The 23,501-nt window shown below is 51.1% G+C and overlaps 6 protein-coding genes across 6 annotated transcripts; 2 read left to right on the top strand and 4 right to left on the bottom strand.

The window, feature by feature from the left end:
• Positions 1-1,842: 1,842 nt before the first annotated feature.
• UCRPA7_4448 (putative mitochondrial dna replication protein yhm2 protein) lies at positions 1,843-2,866 on the bottom strand (the record flags this gene model as incomplete). The annotated part of the gene is made up of 2 exons (XM_007917031.1): positions 1,843-2,519; positions 2,641-2,866. The coding sequence occupies 2 exons, from the start codon at positions 2,864-2,866 to the stop codon at positions 1,843-1,845; spliced, it is 903 nt and encodes a 300-aa protein (XP_007915222.1).
• A 1,326-nt stretch (positions 2,867-4,192) lies between these two features.
• UCRPA7_4447 (putative citrate synthase protein) lies at positions 4,193-5,860 on the bottom strand (the record flags this gene model as incomplete). Its single annotated transcript, XM_007917006.1, has 5 exons — positions 4,193-4,491; positions 4,549-5,292; positions 5,348-5,541; positions 5,613-5,677; positions 5,744-5,860. 5 exons carry the CDS (start codon positions 5,858-5,860, stop codon positions 4,193-4,195), a joined length of 1,419 nt encoding a protein of 472 aa, XP_007915197.1.
• A 1,850-nt stretch (positions 5,861-7,710) lies between these two features.
• On the top strand, positions 7,711-10,168 carry UCRPA7_4446 (putative nrd1 protein; the record flags this gene model as incomplete). Its single annotated transcript, XM_007917030.1, has 4 exons — positions 7,711-7,830; positions 7,899-8,144; positions 8,307-8,409; positions 8,874-10,168. The coding sequence occupies 4 exons, from the start codon at positions 7,711-7,713 to the stop codon at positions 10,166-10,168; spliced, it is 1,764 nt and encodes a 587-aa protein (XP_007915221.1).
• A 1,823-nt stretch (positions 10,169-11,991) lies between these two features.
• Positions 11,992-13,583, bottom strand: UCRPA7_4445 (putative wd repeat-containing protein; the record flags this gene model as incomplete). Its single annotated transcript, XM_007916984.1, has 4 exons — positions 11,992-12,821; positions 12,874-12,992; positions 13,045-13,180; positions 13,280-13,583. The coding sequence occupies 4 exons, from the start codon at positions 13,581-13,583 to the stop codon at positions 11,992-11,994; spliced, it is 1,389 nt and encodes a 462-aa protein (XP_007915175.1).
• A 3,321-nt stretch (positions 13,584-16,904) lies between these two features.
• On the bottom strand, positions 16,905-19,158 carry UCRPA7_4444 (putative amp-binding enzyme protein; the record flags this gene model as incomplete). The annotated part of the gene is made up of 3 exons (XM_007916972.1): positions 16,905-17,007; positions 17,082-18,669; positions 18,729-19,158. The coding sequence occupies 3 exons, from the start codon at positions 19,156-19,158 to the stop codon at positions 16,905-16,907; spliced, it is 2,121 nt and encodes a 706-aa protein (XP_007915163.1).
• A 3,236-nt stretch (positions 19,159-22,394) lies between these two features.
• UCRPA7_4443 (hypothetical protein) lies at positions 22,395-23,000 on the top strand (the record flags this gene model as incomplete). Its single annotated transcript, XM_007917066.1, has 3 exons — positions 22,395-22,473; positions 22,533-22,661; positions 22,717-23,000. 3 exons carry the CDS (start codon positions 22,395-22,397, stop codon positions 22,998-23,000), a joined length of 492 nt encoding a protein of 163 aa, XP_007915257.1.
• Positions 23,001-23,501: the final 501 nt, after the last annotated feature.

Here is a 23,501-nt window from a genome sequence, read left to right as displayed (position 1 = left end):
ACTTTTGTCAAGACCAGGGGGGCTATAAAACTAAACAGAATCTTCGAAGCCTCGATCAAGTATTCCCAACCCTGAGTTTCTGGTATATTCACCTTGCTAAAATAATGTTTATTACCCTGGTGGAGGTGTACTGACTTCGAGGCAAGATCTGTGCTGAATTCTGCATGTTGCTCTCGACATCATTGTGGCCTTGGCAGATGCGATCTACCAGTAGATCGAACCATACAGCTTTTGACCCCAACCCACGTTCTCTGTCGGATCTACCACTAATTGACCTATGTCTGCATGTGAGGTCGGTGGCGGCCTGCCATCAAGAAATATAGTCACAGGCCATTCTATATAGATGAACAATTACGCTGTATTTGTGTCTATCTTAACGTCGTCTAAGGCAGGGTTCACACTTGTTGCGCGGGGAAATCTGCAATTCCCCTCCTTTGAGATGTTCTACCCCAGTATAGTTTAGAAGCGCAGCCAGGCGGCTTGGCAAGCTACTGCGAGGCATTGCAGCTCATACTGTGTTACTGTGAGCAGTAGGGAGAAGGCGAGGCACATGTTGCTCTATTTGCTGTGTATGCTGGTGTTGATATAGGAAATTTGCAAAGCGACTAATACTGCCTTATGTGCCAATTATACAATGCACACATCGAAGTAGAGCACTCTTGCTACTTTTCCACCCTTTTCATTTTTTTATTGCTGGACTCTTATAATGTCACTTCACATGTCAGTTTGAGCCTTTGAGACTCATACATTGCTGAGGCAATCTTTGATGATATATTTCGGCTTTGATTCAAGACCTGTGTGTCTTTCACTTGTAATTGAGAACTTCAACTTCCTACCAACAGATTCAGCCCAAAACCATGAATGTGCAGAAGCTTACGGGTTTTAGGCCAGAGTCCTGCTTCCATCAACTGCCATGGTATTTACGAATGAGGTTTCATGGCTTAGTATCTCCGATGGCCATCCAAGTTTGATATTTCCAGGTGATTAAATTACACTTTCCTGTCACCAAACCACATAGCCCATAACAAACAACCCTTTCCAAAAACAACAACTGTCAGGTCTAGACTCCACGCGAGGTATTCGTTTATAGATTTCCAATATGTTGTTAGGGTCATCCACTACCTTTCCCTCGAAATATTGTACCGCGTAAATGTTTGATTTGCCGGAGTACGTCTCATAGATAGTCTCAATGAGAGTTTCACTGCCTTGATTAATGGAAATAGCTGAATGACTCCCAAGAACAGATTTTTATCCCATAGGTATCAAGACCCAAAACATCAGGGCACACTAGACATCATTGTGATACTTAGAAGCGCTGGGGCTTAGCAACGAAGAGCATGGCCATCACGACTCCTATAGCCACAGTGTTTCTTGTACACACACATTTTCAGAATGTGCTCGAGTCCTGGCAAGAGCAGCATCCGAAAACTCAACAGACACAACAAGGGATATGGCATGTGCAGCAGTCATTTCCACCCAGACATATTTCTAGGCTCGACGTCAAGTTATACGCATGGTGTTCTATTCGCCCTAGACAGGCCTAACATAGTCCACACCGTCTTAGTTAGATGACACACCGGGCTGGAGGTAGCCCGTCTAAACTGTAAATATCACGATAAAGAACACAATGAGAATGTCAGCGACACTCTAGCGTTATAAGTCTTTCATAGAGGAACCAGAAGCGAAGCCAAGATGACCCATATATGTCCCCAAACGCCTGCTTAATGCTTCGCAGTGACCTTGTCTCCGGTCAACTTTTCGATATATGTCTTTGCGCTACAGTTGCAAAAAAGATTAGTATCTCACTCGACGTCTTATTCTCCGAACATCCTGGGGGATCACTCACATGTCACCAAAGGCAACCATGCAAACCGTCTGCCAGACACTCAGTCCGATACGGGGGGTGACACCACGGTACAAGCCCTTGATACCGTTGGACTGGTAGATGTACTTGAAGGTGTTGCCAACCGTCATCTTCTTGGGGCGGTTGGGGTCATCCTTCTTGCTCTGCATCTCCACGCGGATGACCTCGATCGGCTGGTTCCAGGCGGACAGACCACCACCCATAGCCGAGGCCAGGATCTTCTCGCCAGCCGTGAGCTTCTCGCCCTCGCCCTTGCCACGGACCCTGCGGATGCCCTGCTCGGCCAGACGCGACAAGCCGAAACGGCTGCCCCAGTTGGTCATCTGGCGGATGGCGACGGCGTTGACGCCCTTGTTGATGCCGCGGATGCCCTCGCGGCGGTAGATGTCCATGAAGGTGGCCCAGGTGCCGGGGACCTTCTGGCCCGACGAGGCCATCTTGTGCTTGGTGATCTCCACCGTCTTCATGCAGGTGCAGAAGCCCATGGTCGCGTAGGCCTGCGCCACACCGCCCGTCACACCGCCCGTGATGCCGCCGACGAACTCAGAGGCGCCCGCGCTGCGAGCGTAGAACTCGGCCTCGGAGGCGACGAAGAGCAGCACCGCTCCCTTGGTGGAGGCCTCGATCCAGGCCCAGGGAATGAGACCCTGGTAGACTAGACAGAAGGTGGTACGTTAGCATCTCTGATACTGTATATCCCCGCAGAACTCTTCCCTTCCTGGAAGGAGCAGAATTGCCGGCAAAGGCATCTATGCGGCCACTGGGAAGCTACTTACAGCCTAGCACACCACCACGGGCCCAGATGCGGCCCAGGGCGGACATGAAGCCGTCGCCACGGTGGGCAGCCATGGTGGTCTTTGTGACCTCGAGGGGCTGGCCGAGGGTGGTGACCTCGAACATGTTGAGGCCGGCTCCGAGGAGCAGGTTGGAGAACTTGATCGGCTTCTTCTCCAGCTTGGTCTTCTCCGGAGCCGGAGTCGGCACGGTGACGACGGCGGACATGGCTTGGGGGTTTGCTGACGGAAAGGGGCCCTGACCAAGGGAAGAGGGTGCTTCTTCGCGAAGAGGAGAGGAGAACGAGGGGAGAAGAGATAAGACGAGCGAGAAGCTATTCGGAGAAAGAGCTCGGTACTACGGTCGTCTTTATCGGACGGCAGATGATGCGGGAGCTAGAAAGAATGGCCTTTCGGTTATGATGAAATCGTGGAGTGGATGCTCGAGGATATCCCGCGGGATGTGCAGCTGCTCAGTTCCGACCTGCTTTCTTCGCACGTGTTAGCCGATGGGCCAATGAGCACCGCCCCATAAGAGAGCTTCAGAACAGCTCTCTGAGCTTGCGCTGAGGGGCAAATGAATACGATTGATCAGTGTTCAACTTACGAGGCGGCGACTTGATGACTCGCAAAGGTGAGATGGGATGCGAAGATGACAGAACTATGTCTCGACAGTCTTCGTGCGACAGGGCAAAAAGGACAATGAAGGCTGATGTTGCACAGGCGGGAATTCCCTTTTCTTTGTTCCCCAAAATACAATCCAACCCCCTGGAAGGCGAGCCCTGGCCGGTCAGCAATCATTGGTTCCCATGGGGATCCGAGGGGGAAGCTGGCCTGGGCGGCCATGCTCCTTCGGGCGTAAGCCTGCCGTACCTCAGCAAGCTCAGCGCTGGACTTAGGGCATTTAGCTACCTCCCCTCACTATAAAATTTTGTAGTGGGCTGAAGTCTCCCCCTCCACACTTGCCTGCGCCCAACATGGCCCCGTTACCCTTGCTCTCAACCATTGAGCGTCCTCAACGCAATTCACGCTTTGGGGTTGCTTTTTGGGGACCTCCAGCGGTGTCGGCGCCCCGTGCGCACCCGCCCGCCCTAATGTCCCGGACGCCATTGGGGAAAATCCCAGGAAAGCCCGATGAGCTGAGAAGCATACCAACTTACGTTGGATACACAACAGTCTGCGCGCGCATGGAAGTGTTTGAATAATGTCACTCGTGTACATACCGGTGTTTCTTCCCAGGTTTGAATACGAGATCGTAGTCTCGGAAAGAGGCGCCAAGCGCACGAAGGTATGCGCTGTGCCGGCGCGGACACAGGTAACGTCACTTGGTGAGACGTGAGCGTAGAGCATGCCTTTAGAAAAGATATCAAAATTTATTTGCTCTGGTATACAGATTGAGATAGTAGTACAAGCGCAAAGGGATGGGTATCTCTCCAAGCGCTGTTATATCCACCCCCTTTTGTCAATAGCACCTGTAGAGTCCAATCCAGTCTATCTAAATGCTCCCGCGACAAATGCCTCGCGTCCCCGTTCGTTTAGTGAATGTTCTCCCCATTTACAGCTTCTTGCAGATCTCGATCCACTTCTCGGTAGAGAAGGACTTGGGGCGCTCGATGGGAGCGCCGACCGCGCGGTCGATGATCAGCTGCGGCAGGACACCAATGGCTCTTGAGACACCGAAGAGAACAGTGTAGTAGTTGGCCTCAGTCAGGCCATAGTACTGCAGGAGAACACCGGAGTGGGCATCGACGTTGGGGTAGGGGTTCTTGGTCTTGCCGTGCTCTGTGAGAACCTTGGGAGCAATCTTGTAAACCTGGCTGACGAGCTTGAACATGGGGTCCTCGGGCATTTTCTCTGTAGCTTTCGTTAGCACTGCATATTATCGCGTGGAGATTGCATGATGATGCTTACCCTGAGCGAACTTGCGCTGAGCCATGTAACGGGGGTCAGTCTTGCGCAGAACAGCGTGGCCGTAGCCGGGAACGACACGACCGCCGTTCAGGGTAGACCAGAGGTAGTCGGTGATAGCCTTGTCGCTAAGGTCATCGCCGATGCTCTTCTTCATCTCAGTGAGCCAGTTGAGCACCTCCTGGTTAGCCAGACCGTGCAGGGGACCAGCGAGACCGTTCAGACCAGCAGCAAGAGACAGGAAGGGGGAGCTCAGGGCACTTCCAACCAGGTGAGTGGTGTGGGCGCTGACGTTGCCACCCTCGTGGTCGGTGTGAATGGTCAGGTATAGGCGCATCAGCTCAATGAAGTCGGCGTTGTCACCGAAGCCAAGCTGGTTAGCGAAGTTGAAAGAGTAGTCCTTGTCCTTCTGGACAGGAGCGACCTTGCCTCCCTTGAAGACATTCTGGTAGATGCGGGCAGCGATCGTAGGCAGCTTGGCAATCAGGTCCATGGAGTCCTCGAAGGTGTAGCCCCAGTACTCCTTCTTGTTGATACCCTTGGCATAAGCCTTAGCGAACGAGGAGGTGTGCTCGAGAGCAGTAACCGCAAGAGAGAACTGGGCCATGGGGTGGAGATCGGTCGGGCAGTGGTCGATCAACTCCTCGACGAACTTGGGGAGATCGGATCGCGCAGCCCACTCGGCGGACAGGTCGCGGACCTGCTGCTCGGTGGGGACCTCGCCGGTCAGGAGAAGCCAGAAGAGACCTGATTCACTTAGCAACAGCCTCATCAAACTGGGTGTTCTGTTCTGGTGGCTTACCCTCAGGAAGGGGCTCCTTGCCGCCGGGAGCCTTGGGGAGCAGCTCCTGGCATTCAGGAATGGTCTTGCCACGGAAGCGGATGCCCTCCTCAGAGTCGAGAACGGAACCTTCCCATACTAGGGCCTTGATGCCACGGGCACCGCCATATACTTGGTCAAGAGTGACCTTGTCGATGACCTTGGAGCCGTGCTCTCTGTAGATAGGAAGCAAGACGTCAGCTTTGTTAACCCTTCACGTGCAAGGAGGAATAGGGATGAAACTGACTTTCGGAGAGCCTTGATCTCCTCGATCTTCTCGGGCAGAAGCTCAGCGAAGCGCTCCTTTAGAGTCTGGGGAAAAGGCATCAGCATTGGGTCCAAGGCATATCGATTACGGGCAGGAGGCGGGAAACTAACCTGGGTCTTTGCTGAGTAGCATCGGACCGCATTGAAGCCGGCGCTTCGAGCAGTGAAGGCAGGAGCCCTGAGAGAAGTTCTCAGGGCGGACGAACCGAGACGCAAGGCAGAGGCCATCATGGACTAGATCAGATAGGATTGGATTGGTGAAGTGAAAGGCTAGGAAAAGAAAGATGGCGGGAATACGGAACAGATAATGGTTTTAGGAAGAGCTTCGAAAAAAAGCGCAGCAAGAAAAAAAGGGCCGGGCTACCTGCGGTTACTGCGCCGGGATGACGGAAGTTGCTGCAAAACCGACAAGTGCCACCAACCCAAACGGGCAGTACAGCACCTACAAGCCTACCTACCTTGAGCAGTCCCATCCCCAATGAGTTGCGGGTTTTGTTGTTGACAGCCTCGGTATTGATTTCTCACTTCCAATGTTCCTACCTTGCAGTCAATTGCTACAGTCAAACTTCATAGACACCCTTTGCGATTGTCTCTACACGACTCAATTGAGATTCACATAGTCATAGCGAGAAGCCGAATCAAATATGAGTGAACGCTGTGAGGCCCTAAGTCGACTGCAATAGATTTTTATGTTCACTGGAACATATCCTGCCGACCGGATAAGCTAAGGTACTCTTTAGCACCGTCGGCACGACACACGTACTGTACGTACATGTATGAACTCTAGGGTAGAGCTGTCCGGCGATATTGACGTCAGAATTTGTTCAATAGACATGCATGCGCCGTATCTGCTTGAGGGTCATTCAGAACCATCTGCAGGCTTATGCTCGACGAATCACTGCAATAGGTTCAATACTTACTATCTCCATTGGTTTTCACTCCTATTGGGAAAGACAATATTGACAACGACAACCATACAAAGAAAGATCTTCCAGGGCCCGTCAAAGAGAAACTAGGTACCTGCGACGAGCAAAGCCAAGCAGAGAGAGTATCCGTCCATAGCCGGGCTCCATCTGTCCTTTGTTAGTGTAGTAGGCACCTGGCCCCGAAATTCGGAACACTTGTTTTAGCGACCTGAGGCTGCATGAGTGCTCAAGGTACTGTAGGTAGGTAGGCTGGCAGGAAAGGATCTTAGCGCACATGGCACGTGCTTGTGCTCCTGCACCTGACAAGCTCCACCTCACCCAGTGGCACCAGTGGCACCCATCAATCCAGTCAGCAAAGCAGTCGTGGCCGGCTTAGCAATTTTCCTCAGCACTTTCCCCAGCCACTCACTGGCCTCCTCTCACGCCGAAACACTTTCTTTGCCCCTCGCCATCAAACTCCTCCTCATTTTTCCCTCCCTCTCTTCCACTCTTTCTTTCTCGCATCAAACCATCAGCAACCCAAACGGAAAACCATCAGCGTCTCTTCCCTCCATCATCTTCCATCTTCCGTAACCTCTCCATCGTATCAGAAGCCCATCAGGAAGGAGCCAAAGGACGGTCGTCTCTCGTATTGCCCTTCTGCCTGCAGAACACAGTAGCCTCAGTATTCTCCATCTAGGGTCTCCTAGGGTCTCGTCTGGCCGCGCAGGTAATCTGCGATCAGCCATCTGCTGCTTGTTCGTACGAGCCTGGACAGCGCGCTCTCGCTGATGATCATGCAACGTACATAATCGCGCATTAATCTGCTCTCTGTCTTTTTTTACTCTGCGGACGCGCCTTCGTACACTTCCCTCCTCTTGCAGGTGGTCTTGATTCTGTCGCTGGTAGTAGAAAAAGACGACCTACCACCAGCGCTCTGTAATCTCGACGGGTTCGGTCGCCAGGCCCACTTTTGACGCTCTTTGTGGCCTCAAGTCGTATATCATCATATTCCCCCTCCCGCCCTCACCTCACCGTACCTCGAGGTTGATGACCTAGCGTGATCCATCTGGTGGTGCACTTCGTACGTACAGAAACAAGGCTGCTCAGCCGGGTCATAACCATCTATCTCATCGACTGTGTGGTCCTTCGCAACCCCTCCAGGACATCATCATGTCTTCTGCCGTAGCAGAACTAGAAACCGGCCTGCAAGCCATGCTTGCTCTGAAGCCACCCGGTGTATCGGGCTCCAAGATCAACGCCATCACCACCCTTTGTGTGGCCAACGTCCAGGTACGATGCGTTCCGTAGGTTCGACGGCGTATCACTGACTGTTTTGCTAACCTCACTTGCGCTGATAGTCCGAATCTGTACTGATCCAGAAGATATATACTCACTTCAAGAAGACACCCGGCACTCACAAGCTAGGAGTGCTCTACGTCGTAGACTCTGTAACTCGCAAATGGATGGACCAGGCCAAACAGCAAGGCCAGGTTGTCAGCAGCGCCGCCCAAGATGGCACGTATGGCGCCGGTGTCCACAGAGTAACTGAGCTGATGCCGGTGTTGATGAACGACATAATTTCCTCTGCCCCAGAAGATCAAAAGGTATGTTAGACTCGCTATATGCTGCTTGAGATGCAACTTCCCAACATGATGCCTCCATGAGAAGAACTCGGAATCTGCTCTCTACCAGGGGCTCGGCCTTCTTTTGCTATGCTATCCATTTCATTTTTCTAAGACATACACTCACATCCCGCGCACCTGTAGGAGAAAATTAAGAAGCTCGTTGATATCTGGGAAAAGGGTCAAACATTTCCGCCGAAGATGCTCGAGTCCTTCAAGGAGAAGTTGAGCGCACCACCGCCACCAAGTAGGTCCTGACTTTTCTTTCTCTTTCTTGACAGGCACGATTGCTTGCCTTGACTGGAATCTATCTAACCGGAGTATTTTCTTCAGAAGAGTCGACTACTCCCCCAGGAAGCCCACCGCCTAATGTGCTAGCTTCCCTGAACAACCGGCCGACGCCGGCAACTTCGGCACCTTCGGCCCTCCCCACCAACATCATGGAGGCGCTCGCCAACATTGCACGGCAGAACACCACCTCGGCACAGAGTGCTCCAAGCGTGCCAGCTCCGGCAGCGCCGTATAGTTATTCTGCGCCGCCTAGTAACCCTATCATGCCTCCCTCTCTCATGAGTACTTCGCAACCAGGTCTGCCGTTCCTGCCGACCTCTCAGCCACTGGCTCAACCCGTAAATCCGCCACCAATGCCATTCATGCCGCCGCAGTTTCAACCTCCCCAAGTTCAACCCTCAAGCACAACTAATGTTGCAGGTAACCTTGCGAACGGCTTCCTTGGTAATGCACCGGCCGCGCAAGCAGGTGGTTCGGACCCCAATCTCCAGAAGAACTTGATGCTCATCCAAACCCTGCTCGCCCAGGGTATCCCAGTTGACAAGATAAGCACCATTATCGGACAGCTCACTGGCAACAATGCTGCCCCCCAGGCACCATTGCCACAGGTTCCTCAACCAAGCCAAAGTTCTTATTCCGTCCCTCCGGGTGCCGGTTGGGATGCACCCCGAACCGAAGACCCACGTGACCGTAATGGCTATCATGACTCCATAAGATCCCCCAACCGAGCCCGTGGCAGGTCTCGTTCGCGATCGCCAGGGCGCCATTGGGACGCTCATGACTCTCCCCGAGGCCGGGACGAGCGCAGGTTTGGCGATTTTGGTCGTAATTCACCTGGTCGTGGTCGTTTAGATGATCGGGATCGGGGCCGTGGCCGAGGCTCCGACTACCGGCAGCGATCTCCACCTGGCCATGGCAGCCCACAGGGCGACATATCAGCCTTGCAAGAACACAAATGGGTTGAATACGATTCGTCCATCCCCAATGGTCACATCAAGGTACTAAGCCGCACTCTCTTTGTAGGAGGTGTTACCTGCTCCGAAGCTGAACTGCGTAACATCTTCAATCGCTATGGTGAAGTGCAGACTTGCATCGTAAACAAGGAGAAGCGTCATGCCTTCGTCAAGATGTATACCCGCAAGGATGCAATGAGCGCCAAGGAGGGTATGGAGGATAGTAGAAGCACAGACATGCAACTGCGAACACGCTGGGGTGTTGGCTTCGGTCCCAGAGATTGCAGTGACTATCAAACCGGCATCAGTGTTATTCCCATCAGCAAACTGACCGAAGCTGATCGAAAATGGATGCTCACGGCTCCATATGGCGGCAGCGGAGGGAAGCCTATCGTCACTGGCTTAGTAGTTGAAGAACCCGATATTGAAATCGGTGCTGGTGTCTCGTCAAAGGCCATCAGCCGGCGAATGCAGACCGACAAGGGCGGTAGCAACGGACCCAAGTCAAGCCGCCGAGATTCTGATGATAACACTCCAACAAACAACAGTGGCGGTCATTTTGGTGGCCGACATGGTAGACGAGGTGGAGGCCGGGATAATCGTCGCGATGACAACATCGGCGACAGCAAAGCCCACGATGCTCAATCCGCCGTTCCAGGCTTCCCCTTCGGCCTTGCCATAGGTCCCAACGGCATGCCTATCTTCCCTCCCGGCTTCTCATTTCCAGCTCCTGAGTCTGCCACCACCAATCCGCCATACTGAAGTTTATGCCTGATTGATCTCTATCGGTGAACATTCATCTTCGTCTGCCATGACAGTCTACTTGATTGTGAAGATTTTGGTCACTTTCGATTACGGCTATGACATCTACGCGCGTCTTAAATATGAGACGCATTGATGTTCTGCAGGTTGTGCAGTGCACTACTGGCGCGGTTTGGTAAGAATCAGGGCAAGTCGATATGGTGACATCTCGAGAGCCTTTCAGCCCGCCCGCCAATCAAACGACGTTGATGAATACACCCATCTTATTTGGAGCGACAACTTCGCCAGCGCTTGACAGTGCTGTTCTCTCAGTCTTAATTCTCGGGGCTTTACGACGGATAGCCTTGTTGTTCTATTACAGATTATGACGGGTGCTTGCCCTTCAAGCTGTTTGCGAAGGAAACAGGATAAATGAAGGGATAAGACGTTCCCCGTAGCGAGGATTCGGCTTCGTGGACTAGAGGATGTATGAGTAAATGTACCTAGCATCGTTTCCCTTTTGTGGAAGCCTTTTATTTTGAGCGGATAGGAGGCGTCGTTTTGATAAGGGACGGACATGGACAAGGAAAACAGCGGCCAGTGCTCAATTCTGAGGAGCACACAACATGGTCGACATCATTAGCATTGGAACAGCTACGCAACTATGCGACTGACATGCTTTGGACTCCTTGTATGGGAGGTAGGGCATGATACCTAATATATGATATTTTGTTGTATTTGAATCCCTTCATACGTGACATGCTTCAATATCTTCAAGTGCATCGTACGTATTTTGCGACCTCGAGGCGCCTGGACCACTCGGAGCAAAGTTCGGTCATATGCCAGTGTCCGCTACGAATCGTTGAAAGAGGCTGACATGTCTTGGCCCTCATTGGGCCTGGTGGTGGTAAAAGCGGCGATGGAGTGTTACACGGCTTGACTAAGGACAGGCATTCCGTCGCCATGACCTAAGACGATGACTTGGGAGCAGTGCATGTGCATATGCCCATTAACTACCCAATCGCCGCATGAGAATATGTCATCATCTACATAGTGAATAGATGCCGGTCGTGGGGATTACACGGGATGATGGAACGGAAATGGATGCCGTGGCGTGAAGTACTAAGTCGGCGGAAGTTAGACATATTGGAGACCGGTGGGCAATCTGTACCCGTGATTTGAAGGCGATACCATTGGGTGAGAGAGTTATAGAACACTTGATCACTGAATGTCCTTCAATAGGTAATGCGAGCGTGGTTCGTATTATCAATATTTCTAATTCGGTGTTGTTTCTAGATACTAATAACTTGATTATTTTTGATCCGTTTTCCAGGGCATTTCTACATGGAATTGATGGGTTTTGTCCACCTAGAATCAGCATTTAATCGAGCACTAGATATGCTCTGGTTATTGTCAGTAGTCTCACAAATCCAAAGTTGGCATGCGCTCTTTGCGCTCTCTGAATCGCTCAATGTCGACAAGACTGCATTCAAGGTTCAGGGAGGCATAGACATTAGAAAACCACAACCGAAGCTTATAACTCCGCAGCCTCTCAAGAAATAGGACACCAAACTATTTCAATGTCAAATTCAGTACTTATGACATGATTTAACTCATGTTGCCAACAATTTCACAGAGAATTCCCGAGTTATACATGTGGATTCATGGCGAGTGCTCAGTCACATTCGAGACATGTTACAGATTCATTCATTTGATTTTGGGTATTCCTTCATGCCTCGTGGTATCTACCTTAACTCCTGAAGCCAAGAGACAGAATCTGCCTTTGACAGATGTAGTCTCGTCCATATTTACATAGATTCGTCACACGTAGCTGACATTGGGAGTCAAAACTCCTCTTCGTATTCGAAGCCGTAATCCGGCTCCTGGGTATCCAAGTCTACCTTGGACCACTCTAGCTGGAGTCGCGTCTCCCGAGGGAGAGAATCGATATGAAGGTCCAACGCGGCGTTCTTGTCGTGTTGGAAAAGAGCACGCTCGTGACCTCTCACTTCTCGTGCTTTCCTTACAATAGGAGGCATGCCGTATCTGGCTTGCAGCTTCTGCATCTCCTGTTGCTTCAAATCCCATTGAGGCAGCATTGCGCCGGCTGGGTCTTGGTTGAGATAGGCTTCCTTGCGGAACAAGCCCGTCTCTGCGTAATTAGGTCCTTTCACAGCACCTATAACCGGGTTTTTCGTAAGCTTTAGCTGACCTGATGCAAGGTATGCCTTGGCTTGCTTGTTTCCGGCCATTGAATCGTCTTCGTCTCCGTCAATCTCCATACCACCCTCCCGAGGCGGTCGGGGTGGCGGCGGATGAGGTATGAATGGTTTTGGGCGTCTTATGCGCCGAGGACCATTAGGTCCTGGAAGGTTGATAAAGTCCGCGGGTTTCTCTTCATTGTTGTCGACTGACAACAGAAACACACGACCACTAGCGTCTCCGATGATCAACTTCGAGTAATCCGGCGAGAACTTTCCGTAGGAAATCTGTGCCGGTGCCTCGAGAAGTACCCGGACCAGCGGATGCTTACGATTTCTGATATTCCAAACCTTGACGACACCATCGGACGAGCCAGTATAGAAACGATCAGGGCTAGTTCCGAAGGCTGTGAACTTGACCCCTGTGTCCTCCAATTCTCTCTCGGCACCGGGTGGGAGTTCCTCCGTTGGTTCTGGGCTTTGTTCAGCAAACTATATAACAAAGAAAGTCTTCTTCAAACTTACTGCCATGACGAAGCACATGGATGGGCTTGTCTGACTCGCCACTCTTAGTGGCATCCCAGATGTAAGTTTTGCCATCTGTACAGCCTGCTGCAACGTAAACACTATCAATTGCATTTGGCCTAACAGCCAGTCAGTTGGCGCCTTGTTCAAGCGAAGGAAGACAAAGCATACCTGATTGCGAGTTCGTTGATGTCTAGACCAGGACAGTCTAGTGTTTTGACCGTACTAAAGCCGAATCCGAACTCGACATTATCAGAGGGTTTGAAGATTTGGATCTGTGTACGAGTGCCGCCTTCGACCTTGAGACCTGTGGGGGATGTAGCTACGATAAAGCATGGCTGAGAAGGATGCCACTCGACTTCGAACACGTTCTGCATGGACGCCGTTGTTATCTTAGCGCGCCTACCATCCAGACCGTTCCACAGACAGATCTCGCCGGTCTTGAGCTTATCTTCGGGTACATCATTCTCATCATTAGTGAGACTTCGTGGAGAATATCCGACTAGAAGCAGGTGTTCCACACCCTCGGACAAGCCCCATTTGATCGCTGCTGGCATATATGCCCACCCTTCCAGAGGCAGTGGCTCTCCAGCCAGGTTGAGAGCTCGGGTACAATCGTAAGACTGATGTGGGCTGGCAGAAATATTCTGCTCATTAACCCGGTAGATGCGAACGGCTGCTGATGGAACATCGGCGGCAGTCGCGACCATCCCACTAGGATGCTTGGAGACCTGTACGAATTGTACATGACCGCCATGATACCAGGTTCCAAGATGGTTCAGGCCCGCACCGGATGGATCTACTTTCCAGACCTTGACAGTTCCATCGAAGCTGGAGGTATATGCATGATCATGCACAGGGTCGTAATCAGCCATTACAACAGACGAGTAAATCCACGGATCCTGACTTCTTCTCATCTCTTCCGTGGAATTATCTCCCTTAGAGACAATGGGTCGAGGAATTCGATGATCAGGATAAGCACGAAGGGTGCCTAAAGAGGTCGATCCGAGAAGAAAGTTCCCTGCCTTGTTGTACTGCTGGTTGTGGGAGTCAGAATGTGTCGTCGTGCCACAGATGAAGCTTCGGTCTGAAGTCCATGTGATCGCTGTGATATCACCAGCACAATTTGTCCATTCTATTCTCAGTTCTAAGCCATCCTCTCTAAGCTTCTTGAACTCATTGCTGAAGTTCTTATTGCCTAAGAAACGTGACTTGTGACCCACCAGCTCCCGCGCCAATAATAGATTGGACAGGCTGCTTTGTCGCTGAGCGTTGCCGTGCACATCATATTGATCACGAGCAAGCGTCAAGATCTGCGAGTTCTTCGAAATGGCTCGGTTCGAGATATCTTTCATAAAGCTCTCAACATCAGTTGGCTGGCGATGGGCTAACGGACCTCCCACACGAGTAAGCGCGCGTATAATGTGCGGCAAATGATGTTTGTTCTTCTTAAGCAGCTTCATCAGGTCCTTGGCGGGGTCTTTGTCCGTCGCGGTGGGTAGGTCCAAGTGCTCCCTCGCGACACGCTGAACATGGCGCATTTCATGTTGGCTGAAGTCCACATGCAGTACTACTGGTAATTTCACGTCCTCCGGTATATCGTCGTGGTTTTGAGGGTTGTGTAGCTGGCGACTCCACCGGACTGCGCTTTCCCGTTCCTGGGCATCGCGATATGGTCGGGTGGAGAGCGCGAGATATCTCGATACGCCCTCATTTTTGCTTTCTGTTACCGTTGGAGCAGGGGCGGATCGCAAAGCATCGGCTTTCGCTCGAGATCGATAATTGGTGGGAGAAGTAGCTTGTTCAACTGTCTTCACTTGCGCCAGACGAGGGGTGGTAGGGGGAGCTGATGATTTCGATCGTGGAGGGCTTGACGGTCTCGGTACAGAGGCCGGTTTTTGTTGATATTCCTATATCTCGTATTAGCTGCCTATATTCGCCCCAAACCCATCTTTTTAGCCTTACAGGTAATGCAGCCAGGTCCTGTGCTACTTTCACAGCTCGTCGGGCTAAAGAACGCTCGAATCCGGAGGATATACGGCCATTATACCTGTGAAATTCGGCATAGAAGGCATTATCAGTTAGGCGCTTGACGAGCTGTCGCGCAAAGACGTATAAGCATGTCGTGAGCCAAGAAAAGAACGCCAAAATGATTCCTACCTCGCTTTCTACCTCCTGCGCTTTAATATACCCATCCGGATAGGCTTTTCGGACAACCTCAACAGCATGTTCAAGGTGAGGGAACACCTGCGTCGTCAGGCAGGCAAACCGCTCGTTCGGGCCCAGACGAGGTCCTGTCTTAACTCTCTTAACTGGTCGAAGAGGCTCGTTACCATCATCGTCATCGTCGCTAATAGTTAAATCAACGACGTCTAATTCTTTTCCGCCGCCTTCTAACAACATCATCGCCATGTTGTCATCTTGAAAATGGTTGACGTTGAAGTGATGCTGCAAGAAATAGCACGGTTGTTTTGAAATTAGATACTAACTTATTTGAAGGCTAATTCAGATCTAATTTAGCGCTCAATGTATCGGATTATTTATTATTCCGATATTTGAGAAAAAGCAATATTTATCTATCAAAAACTCTTTGAATAGGATATTAAAGTGAAATAAGTTTATAATATTAATAATAAAGGATATTTAAGCTTATTTTAATTTATAAACTATTATTATTATTATTATTATTAGTATGTGTTATTTATGTTCTTATTTTAGGCTTTTTCAAAATAATAAAGAGATATAAGCAACAATTTTGATTGCGATAATTTGCTGTTTTAGTTGGTTTAGCATCAAAGAAAATGCTCTGGCCGAATGCATTTCGCTTTTTTCTATGTCTTGGTTATCTTGCGCAGATGCTGAAGGCAGCGAAGAGCATCATGGTTTCTTTGTTTGATACACTGAATAGACTAGAGATCAAAGTTCTAGAGGGCACACAGACTAAGCGCTAGCGCTGCAAGTTGACAGTGCAGTGGACCATGCAGCTGACTCCACAGCGAGCTGTCCCGCTATCCTGCTTTAACAGGGCTCTATATAACAGAGCTTTACAGAATGATATAATGACTATGTAAAGCTCAATAAAAGTTATAATAGGCTCGAAAATCCTCTGAAAAACTAGGCTGTATTTACGAAACTGCTCAAATCACCAATTGGATGAAAATTTGTCAGTTTTACCGACTTAGTAAGAAAAGTGTTGGTTGTTGTGGCTGATTCTTAACGTTCAGTAGATGCCTCACGTAATAAAGGGAAACATAATAATTGACAGTACCCAAACACACGTAGCGACGGGGCTATGTGGTAGATTTACTCAATATCATATACAGCTTCGATTGCATATCTAGCAGCATGCTACACTTCCAGCTTTATAAGAGCAAAAAGAAGAAACACTCTCAAACACATGACAAGAAGCCATCTTGTTGATTACTTATATAACTACGCTATGGGCCACACGAGACCCCAAGGCTGTGACAGTATTTTAGCCTAAGGGAACATCAGCTTCAGCTAATTACTATCTATCTTGTAAGTATCGATGTATTAAGCTCACAGTGTTGACTGTCGTTAGCAATTTAAAGTTGTCCGGACAAGGTAGGAAGGATCGCTTCCTACAAGACTCGACAAAAGCCCAAAAGGGACAAACTTAATACGCAACATTAACCCTAAAAACTCTATTGAAAATCGGAAACGACATTGTCAGATCCCTAGGAAAGCACTACCCGACGCTGCTGTACTTTTTTAGAGAGATCCTGTACTCCTGAGCCTACCAGGTATGCCAACCCAAAGCCTGGACTACAAGCGGCAGCGATCGACTTGTACCATGCAGCACCAGTGTAATGCACGATAAATGGAGTTGTTTGACCAGCCACATGACGCGAGGTTGTTATCTTATACTAAGTTCATAATATATACAAAACATCTTTTCTAGTATATCTAGTCTGATGCATGCTCCGTAAATGCAAGAAACAGTAGCTTCTTAGCTCGAAGTGACAGCTCTTTCTTCACTAATATACAAGACAAAGCACCACGCTTCGCAACTACAATCTGGCCTTTGAATCAGCCTTGGCGGCGGCCTCTTCGTACATTGCGTCGATCTGTTTTCGGAACGCTCTTGCCGTCTGAGGTCTCTTAAGTTTCAGGCTGGATGAGTGTTAGCATTGGTTGCATTAGGTAACCACCATGGTAATATAAGAGGGGTAAAAATAAAAACTTACGTTGGAGTCAACAGCTCATTTTCAATAGTGAATGGATCGATATCGAAATAGCAGTTCCGTACTCGCTCATAGCTGTTGAACTTGTGGCGCTTTCCGATGTCGTCCAATTGCTTGAGGTATGCCTGCCTCACGCGCGGGTCGTTGGCAGCGACCTTCAAAGCCTCCTTGTCGTCCGGCGAGATGGTCTTCTTGAGGATCTTGCTGGCGTAAGGCGCAAAGTGCACCGGATCTATGCCGAAGATGGCTACCAGTGTAGATTGCTTGGGATCGCCATGGACATAGGCCATGGTAATGACGTTGGAGCTTCCCATGTACACGTTCTCAATACGCTCCGGGGAGATGTACTCGCCCTGAGCCAGCTTGAGGACGTTCTTCTTCCGGTCGATGATCTTGAGGCGGCCCAAGCTGTCGACTTCAACAATGTCGCCAGTGTGGAACCAGCCATCAGGCTCGATGGTCTTCTTGGTCTCCTCCGGATTCTTGAAATACTCCTTGAACAGAACTGGGCCTCTCATAAGCATTTCGCCTCGAGGGTTCGGCTTGTCGGTGACGCAGTACTCCAGGTCGGGCACTGACTCGATGCAGATTTCGACGCAGGGACAAGGGCCGCCAATGTTGCCCGTGCTGAAATCACCACGGATTTGACACGTTCCAACCGCGTAAGTCTCAGTCATTCCAAAGCCTTGAATGAAGTTGAGGCCGAAGGCTGCCCGAAGGAACTCCTGGACATCGGGATCCAACTGAGCACTGCCGCTAACCATCGAGTGAGCGCGCGAAAGCCCGACGGCTGCCACAACCTTCGGTGTCCATATCCTGTCATAGAGGAAGTGCTTGTTAGTCGCCTGCCCTGGTGGGAGCTTCATTGACGCCTTCTTGGTGTTGATAACATGACGTGAAAGAGCTCCCCTCACTCCATCTGCCTCGACTGTCGCGGCCTGAATGGCAGACTGGAAGCGATTGAAGAGGCGCGGCACGGAGATGAGGCCGGTAGGTTGTAGGAGCTTCATATCATCGACTAATCCAGTGATATCTCCATGGAAGTAACCAATGGAAGCACCTGTTGCGATTGCAGTTTGATCCACCATTCGGCCGTAGATGTGGGCGAGAGGCAAATAAGATATGTGAACATCGTAGTCTTGGACAGTAGCGTTCGAGCGCGCAGCCGCAATGCCCGCAACTGCGGTTCCGTGGGTAATGACGACTCCCTTCGGATCACCCGTGGTCCCCGATGTATAATTAATGGTTACAATATCTTCTTTCCTAGGCGGATGCATTGGGCGTCCTGACTTGGCTCCGATAGCCTCCACCCCGGTCATAGAGTAGATCTGAACACCAGCATCGGCGGCCATCTTATTGAGAAGGGCCAGCTTTGAATGGCCAGCCATCTCGCCATCATCCAAGGGATCCAACGAGATGATGAATTTCATGGCTGGGACACGAGGGGCCAGCTTTAGAAGGGTCGGGATATGCGGCAAGGAGCAGATAACGGCGCTCAGTTCCGCATGGTTAATGATGTACTCAGAGGTTTCCGGCCCAAGAGTCTCGTATAGTGATACTGGATATAGCGATTGGGAGACAAGCGCCAATTCTGTAATATTGTTAGCATATCCAACTAGATATGACTTGGTGACGGGTATTGCAACGGACCAGTGATTTGCCATTCCGGTCGATTCTGCGCCCATAATCCAACGCCGTAATTATCGCCCGTGACGCCAATGCGATGGTGGAGTTCGACGATACCAGCACCTAGATTCTTCCTCCGCTCCGCAGCTTCGGCGTAGGTCATCCAGACGTACTTGTTCTCCCATGTCTTGCTAGTTGGATTCCATGGGCGCCATCCCAAGAAGCGCTTGTTCGGTCTCGTTGTCCAGGAGTTCTCGAATAGGTCATGCAGAGTCTGGCTGTGTGGTTCGTAGGTCTCGAGGAGAGGGCTGTCACGGAAGCGCCAGTGACGATAGATGGCGGTGCGGCCTTCGCGCTCGGTTCCGGGCACGGGGACAGCATACGGAGAGCCCGGCGGAGGCGGCTGTGCGATCTTATTGATGTAGGCGTCCGTTTCTTTGTTGATGGGAGCCATGACTGCGGTCTTGGAGCGATGTTAGATGTGCCATACCTACAGAAACGGGATTGAACCACACGAACCTCTAGAGGTTGGGACCTCGACGCTCAAGTATATCAATGATGTCGCCTGGATAGTAGCAAGTAAGCTAGCTATACAAGTGAAGTGTCCCAAGGTCTGGCGGGTGAAGCTCGCCGTGGAGATAAAAGGGCAACTGTGGAGGTCGGCACAGACGTATACAAAGTCGTTTAAAAGAGGAGGAGGAGAAGACTCAAGTCCAAGTACCTGCCGCCGCCGTGGAGATAGCCCTTGATTTAGAGCACGGCGACTCAATTCCAAAGGGGGCGGCAGGCCGCGGTCTAGCAACTATGTCCGCTGGGCGTGGAGGTTTTCTGGGGCAAGGTAAGTCACAAGGGTGGAGACTCCGAGGGCCTCGGCTTGGAGTAGTCAAAGTAGCCCGAGTGGCATTCCAAGCAGCCACTCACAGCAGCTCTATAGCGGACAGCGGTAGCACCAAAGCTGGGGCAATGCAGCAGGAAAGAGGCTTGCTCGGCTTCTCTGGGACGTTTTTTTCTTTCTAATTGACGTCGAGGAGGAGGCGACAGGAGGGGGTGCAGCTTGGCTGTGGCTTTTCGCACAAGGACAGAAGACGCACGCTAACACGAGAGGCGTAACCAGAAAGAGGCCTACTCCTCCGTTCCCCCAACTCCAACTTTGTGGGAGCGTCCTGGGGAGATTATAAGTTTGAAATTGGTAGGTACCGACGTTCTAAAGGAGGAGAAACTGTTGCGTACCCCAACTGACCGCTAACCCGGCAGTCCTGTCTGTCAGCAGCTTATCCTGAAGCGCATTGTTGGGAGGGATTCCCAAAGCTTACATAGCACGTTTGTGAGGAATTAACCTTTTTTCTGCTATCTGTGCCTTCGCAGCACTTGAATCCCCCCTCAACCATCTGGAATCAAGCAATCAATCAAGCAGTGAACAGGGGGCGGCATGGGGTGGGAGCTGCGCGGAGGCGGAGAGGTGCATGACGGCCGACCGGGGTCACTAACAGCCACTAACGGCACCTCGCAATCGGGGTACCCAGACCAGTTAGTGCTCCTCCACGCAGGATGACTTCACATGCTTTTGGCACATCGGGGCCTGGAGTGCGGGAAATCGCGTCAACTACCGCAAACGACTTTCTCTCGCATCCCTATTCGGCCCCCGAGATCTCGTTACGATCTTATTGTAAAGAGATCATCTCCCCGGTACCGATGTACTATTATTGACACGCGCATCTTTTTGGATTTCTGTTAATGTAGCGCCAGCAGAATGCTGAGACTGCGAGCATCCTCATGCTCACGAATTCTATGCGCACCGGGCACCTACCTGAGCATTAAGTCCGCAATCTTCCTCTCGCATGAGACCTCTGGATTCGGAATGTATGTCAGCTGCAGGCGTCGCTCGGGTAGTTATGGGGTTCAGTGGATTGATGGTCAGCGATATCACAAGCATTTGTATCCGGTCTAGTCAAGCCAGGCTTCCCAGCTCGTAACCAGCCAATCAACCACCACACAATCTTGGTCGATAGGATTGAGGGGTCTTTCATCAACTGGGAAAATGGCCCATGTGATGAGAGGCATGAACCAGGCCCTTTCCAGCATTTGCACCACCGATGCAGCCCTCGCCAGTCAGACCATTTGACCGGATGGCGGAGCAACATCGAAGTCCGTCGATAGATAAACACGGCTTATAACCCGAATAACTATCACGTCTTGTTTCCCGGATTGCGACTCGTAGCCCTCAAGCCTGTCAGCTCGTATAAAGATGTTGTCTATCACCGTTGTGCAACGCACAATACAAGTGCTACCTACTCTTCCTTACCGCAAAAGGCGGGATTCCAACTGCTTGGCATTGCGAGGTCGCAATGTGTTCGATGCCGGTCGGCTAGTCCAATTTGCGACAGCATGACTGCCATTCGTGATCGAGTTGCAAACCGATCTCCCGGCTTCCCACATCCTAAGTCGTCTGGTAGTCGAGTGGCTTCCGCTTACATGTATTTGACGGCCGTTGCCGACCCCAAATCGCTAATGTGCCCGCCTTTCCCCCCTCCCCTTATAACATGTGGGCGGGTATCTAGAGACAGAGCATCTGAATTCGCGGCCGCCGGCACCCGATGCTGACGGACTCGGCACTCAGATCTTGAAAAATTGGCTTGCGCTTCTTGGGACGCCGAGCCAAACCCCAGACTCTTCCGAGTCTTCACAGACGTCTTGGCAAGATATTAAAAGCCGGTGACATCCACTTTTTCTCATACCAAATACAGCCAAGAAAACATACCCAGAGAGACTCTGACAACCCGAGACTGCCAAGATGTCGAAGAGCCATACAGGCGCCCATCAAGCACATGGTACTGTTTGGAAACATGAGGTTGACGAGGTTGTTTCCCTTGGCACTTGGACCGTCTTCTCGTTTCAATGCCAACGCCACCACTTATTCTCCGCAACGCCCTGGATGGTCTGGGAGCATGCAGGTTTCTTCAGCCTCGCTGTTCAAAACGGATTTCTAGCCATTACGAAGCCCTTGCTGGTAGAGTATCATCTATGGGAATCTGAGGAGGATTCTTACGTCTCAACGGTCTCAGAAATATCAGCGCTGCAGACGCAAAATTACCTAACCGCCGCAGTTTTTAATCTTAAATCGGCGGCTCCTCTGCCGTATATTGGATTGCTCATCAATTAGCGACGACAGTTCATCGCTTTGCTGGTCGCTTTTAAGGCCTCGAATCTTGCATCCGCATGTCTCTTGTCCATTTTATCAGTGGCAAGATGGAAATCTTGCTCTTGTCGGCATTGATAGAGTCTCACGGGCCCTCTAGATTCTCGCCCGTTATTGGCCCGGCAGTGTCACGGCTTGGTTGAGACCCCTGCCGTACCACGTTTCAGGTAGGCTTCAGGATGCACATCGAAGCGTAACTCCCTATTGCAGGTGTTACCCTGATCTCCAATTCTCTCTATCACTGGGCGGCTTTAATAGGTAGAGTGCGGGATGCATGAATGAATAAGTGTTCTCCTACCCTTCCTCATCTTCCTATCCGCCTCCCATCTTTCTACACCTGCTCTCTCTTCTCTTCCTTGTTTCTATTTCTCTTCTCTTCTCTAGGCACCGGTTGCACCATTCATTAGATATTCTTGCTGTTGTTTTTTCGACTTTCTACAACCGACGCTCTCTTGTACCTATCATATCGTTAGACGACGAACCGACTATTCAAAATGGTTTTCAACATCGTGCTTCCACTTCGCGGCGCCCAGCTCCTTTTCGGCGTAATTGTCTTGGGACTGTCTGGATATGGTATGGCTAGTCGACATGAAATCTGGGATGGGAATGTATAGCTGACTGGGTGGAATTAGTTGCCAACTGGTACAATGTTGACACTTTGACATCGTCCCCTTCTGAGGTCAACTTCTTGATCTTCGTCCCCTTGTGGTCCTTCATTACCATTGGATATATCGAGGGTATTTCAAGATTTGTACCGAAGTGTAAGTAGCTCATAGGGCCGAAGTTGAGCGCATGACGGCTGACAATGCTTCCCAGTCTACTTCCCCATCGCTGCCGTCGTCCTCGAGGTTAGCAACATCATGTTCTACTTCGGCGGCTTCGTCGCCCTGGCCGTCTTCCTCAGCAGACTGCTCTTCTGCCGGGGCATGGTCTGCGCCGCCGCCCGCGCCGACACCGCGTTCGCCTCTTTCGGGTTCGTCATGTGGGCCGCGACCGCGGCCTTCACGATCAGGGACTTCGCCAAGACCGGCCTGGTCCGCCGCAGGTCGCCCGCCGGCCTCTCGGGCCCGGCCATGAAGGAGGCTGCGATGGCCGCATAGGTCGCGCCCTACAGCGACACCGACCCGGCCTACTACAGGCCCTCGCTAGAAATAGCGCGGAAGAAGTCGTCGCTGTCGTGGGACAGACGCCAGCTGTTCATGGAGGAAATTGGCACGTTCTTGGGGTCGGAGACGGAGGTTGCTGGGACGAAAGTACGGGGCGGCGGCATGGGATCCGAGAGCGGATGGAGATGCTTGGTCTAGATGACCAGCTGTGCTGGACTTCACATGGTGTTCTGGGAGATCTCCGGGTATTACTATTACAAACATACATACATATTGGTATCGCTCCAGGAGCAGGGTTGTATATGTGTCACGAAAGAACGAATAGAGCAAAGTTTTGTCTTTTGAGAACTCGACTTACATATCTGAATTATATGCATCAGGACTCCTCATGCTTGTCTGTATCCCAGCCGCTAGGTCCCGGCAATGTGGCTGTCGGCGGCAGGCTGTCGGCCGGCAAGGCTTAGGCTACTAGCCCCAAGCCAGCGGTATAAGCGC

Source organism: Phaeoacremonium minimum, assembly GCF_000392275.1.
Source record: "Phaeoacremonium minimum UCRPA7 unplaced genomic scaffold PA7_03_scaffold_348, whole genome shotgun sequence".
Taxonomy (NCBI): domain Eukaryota; kingdom Fungi; phylum Ascomycota; class Sordariomycetes; order Togniniales; family Togniniaceae; genus Phaeoacremonium; species Phaeoacremonium minimum.
Note: the sequence above shows the minus strand (reverse complement) of the source record. Positions and strands in the feature narration are given on the sequence as shown.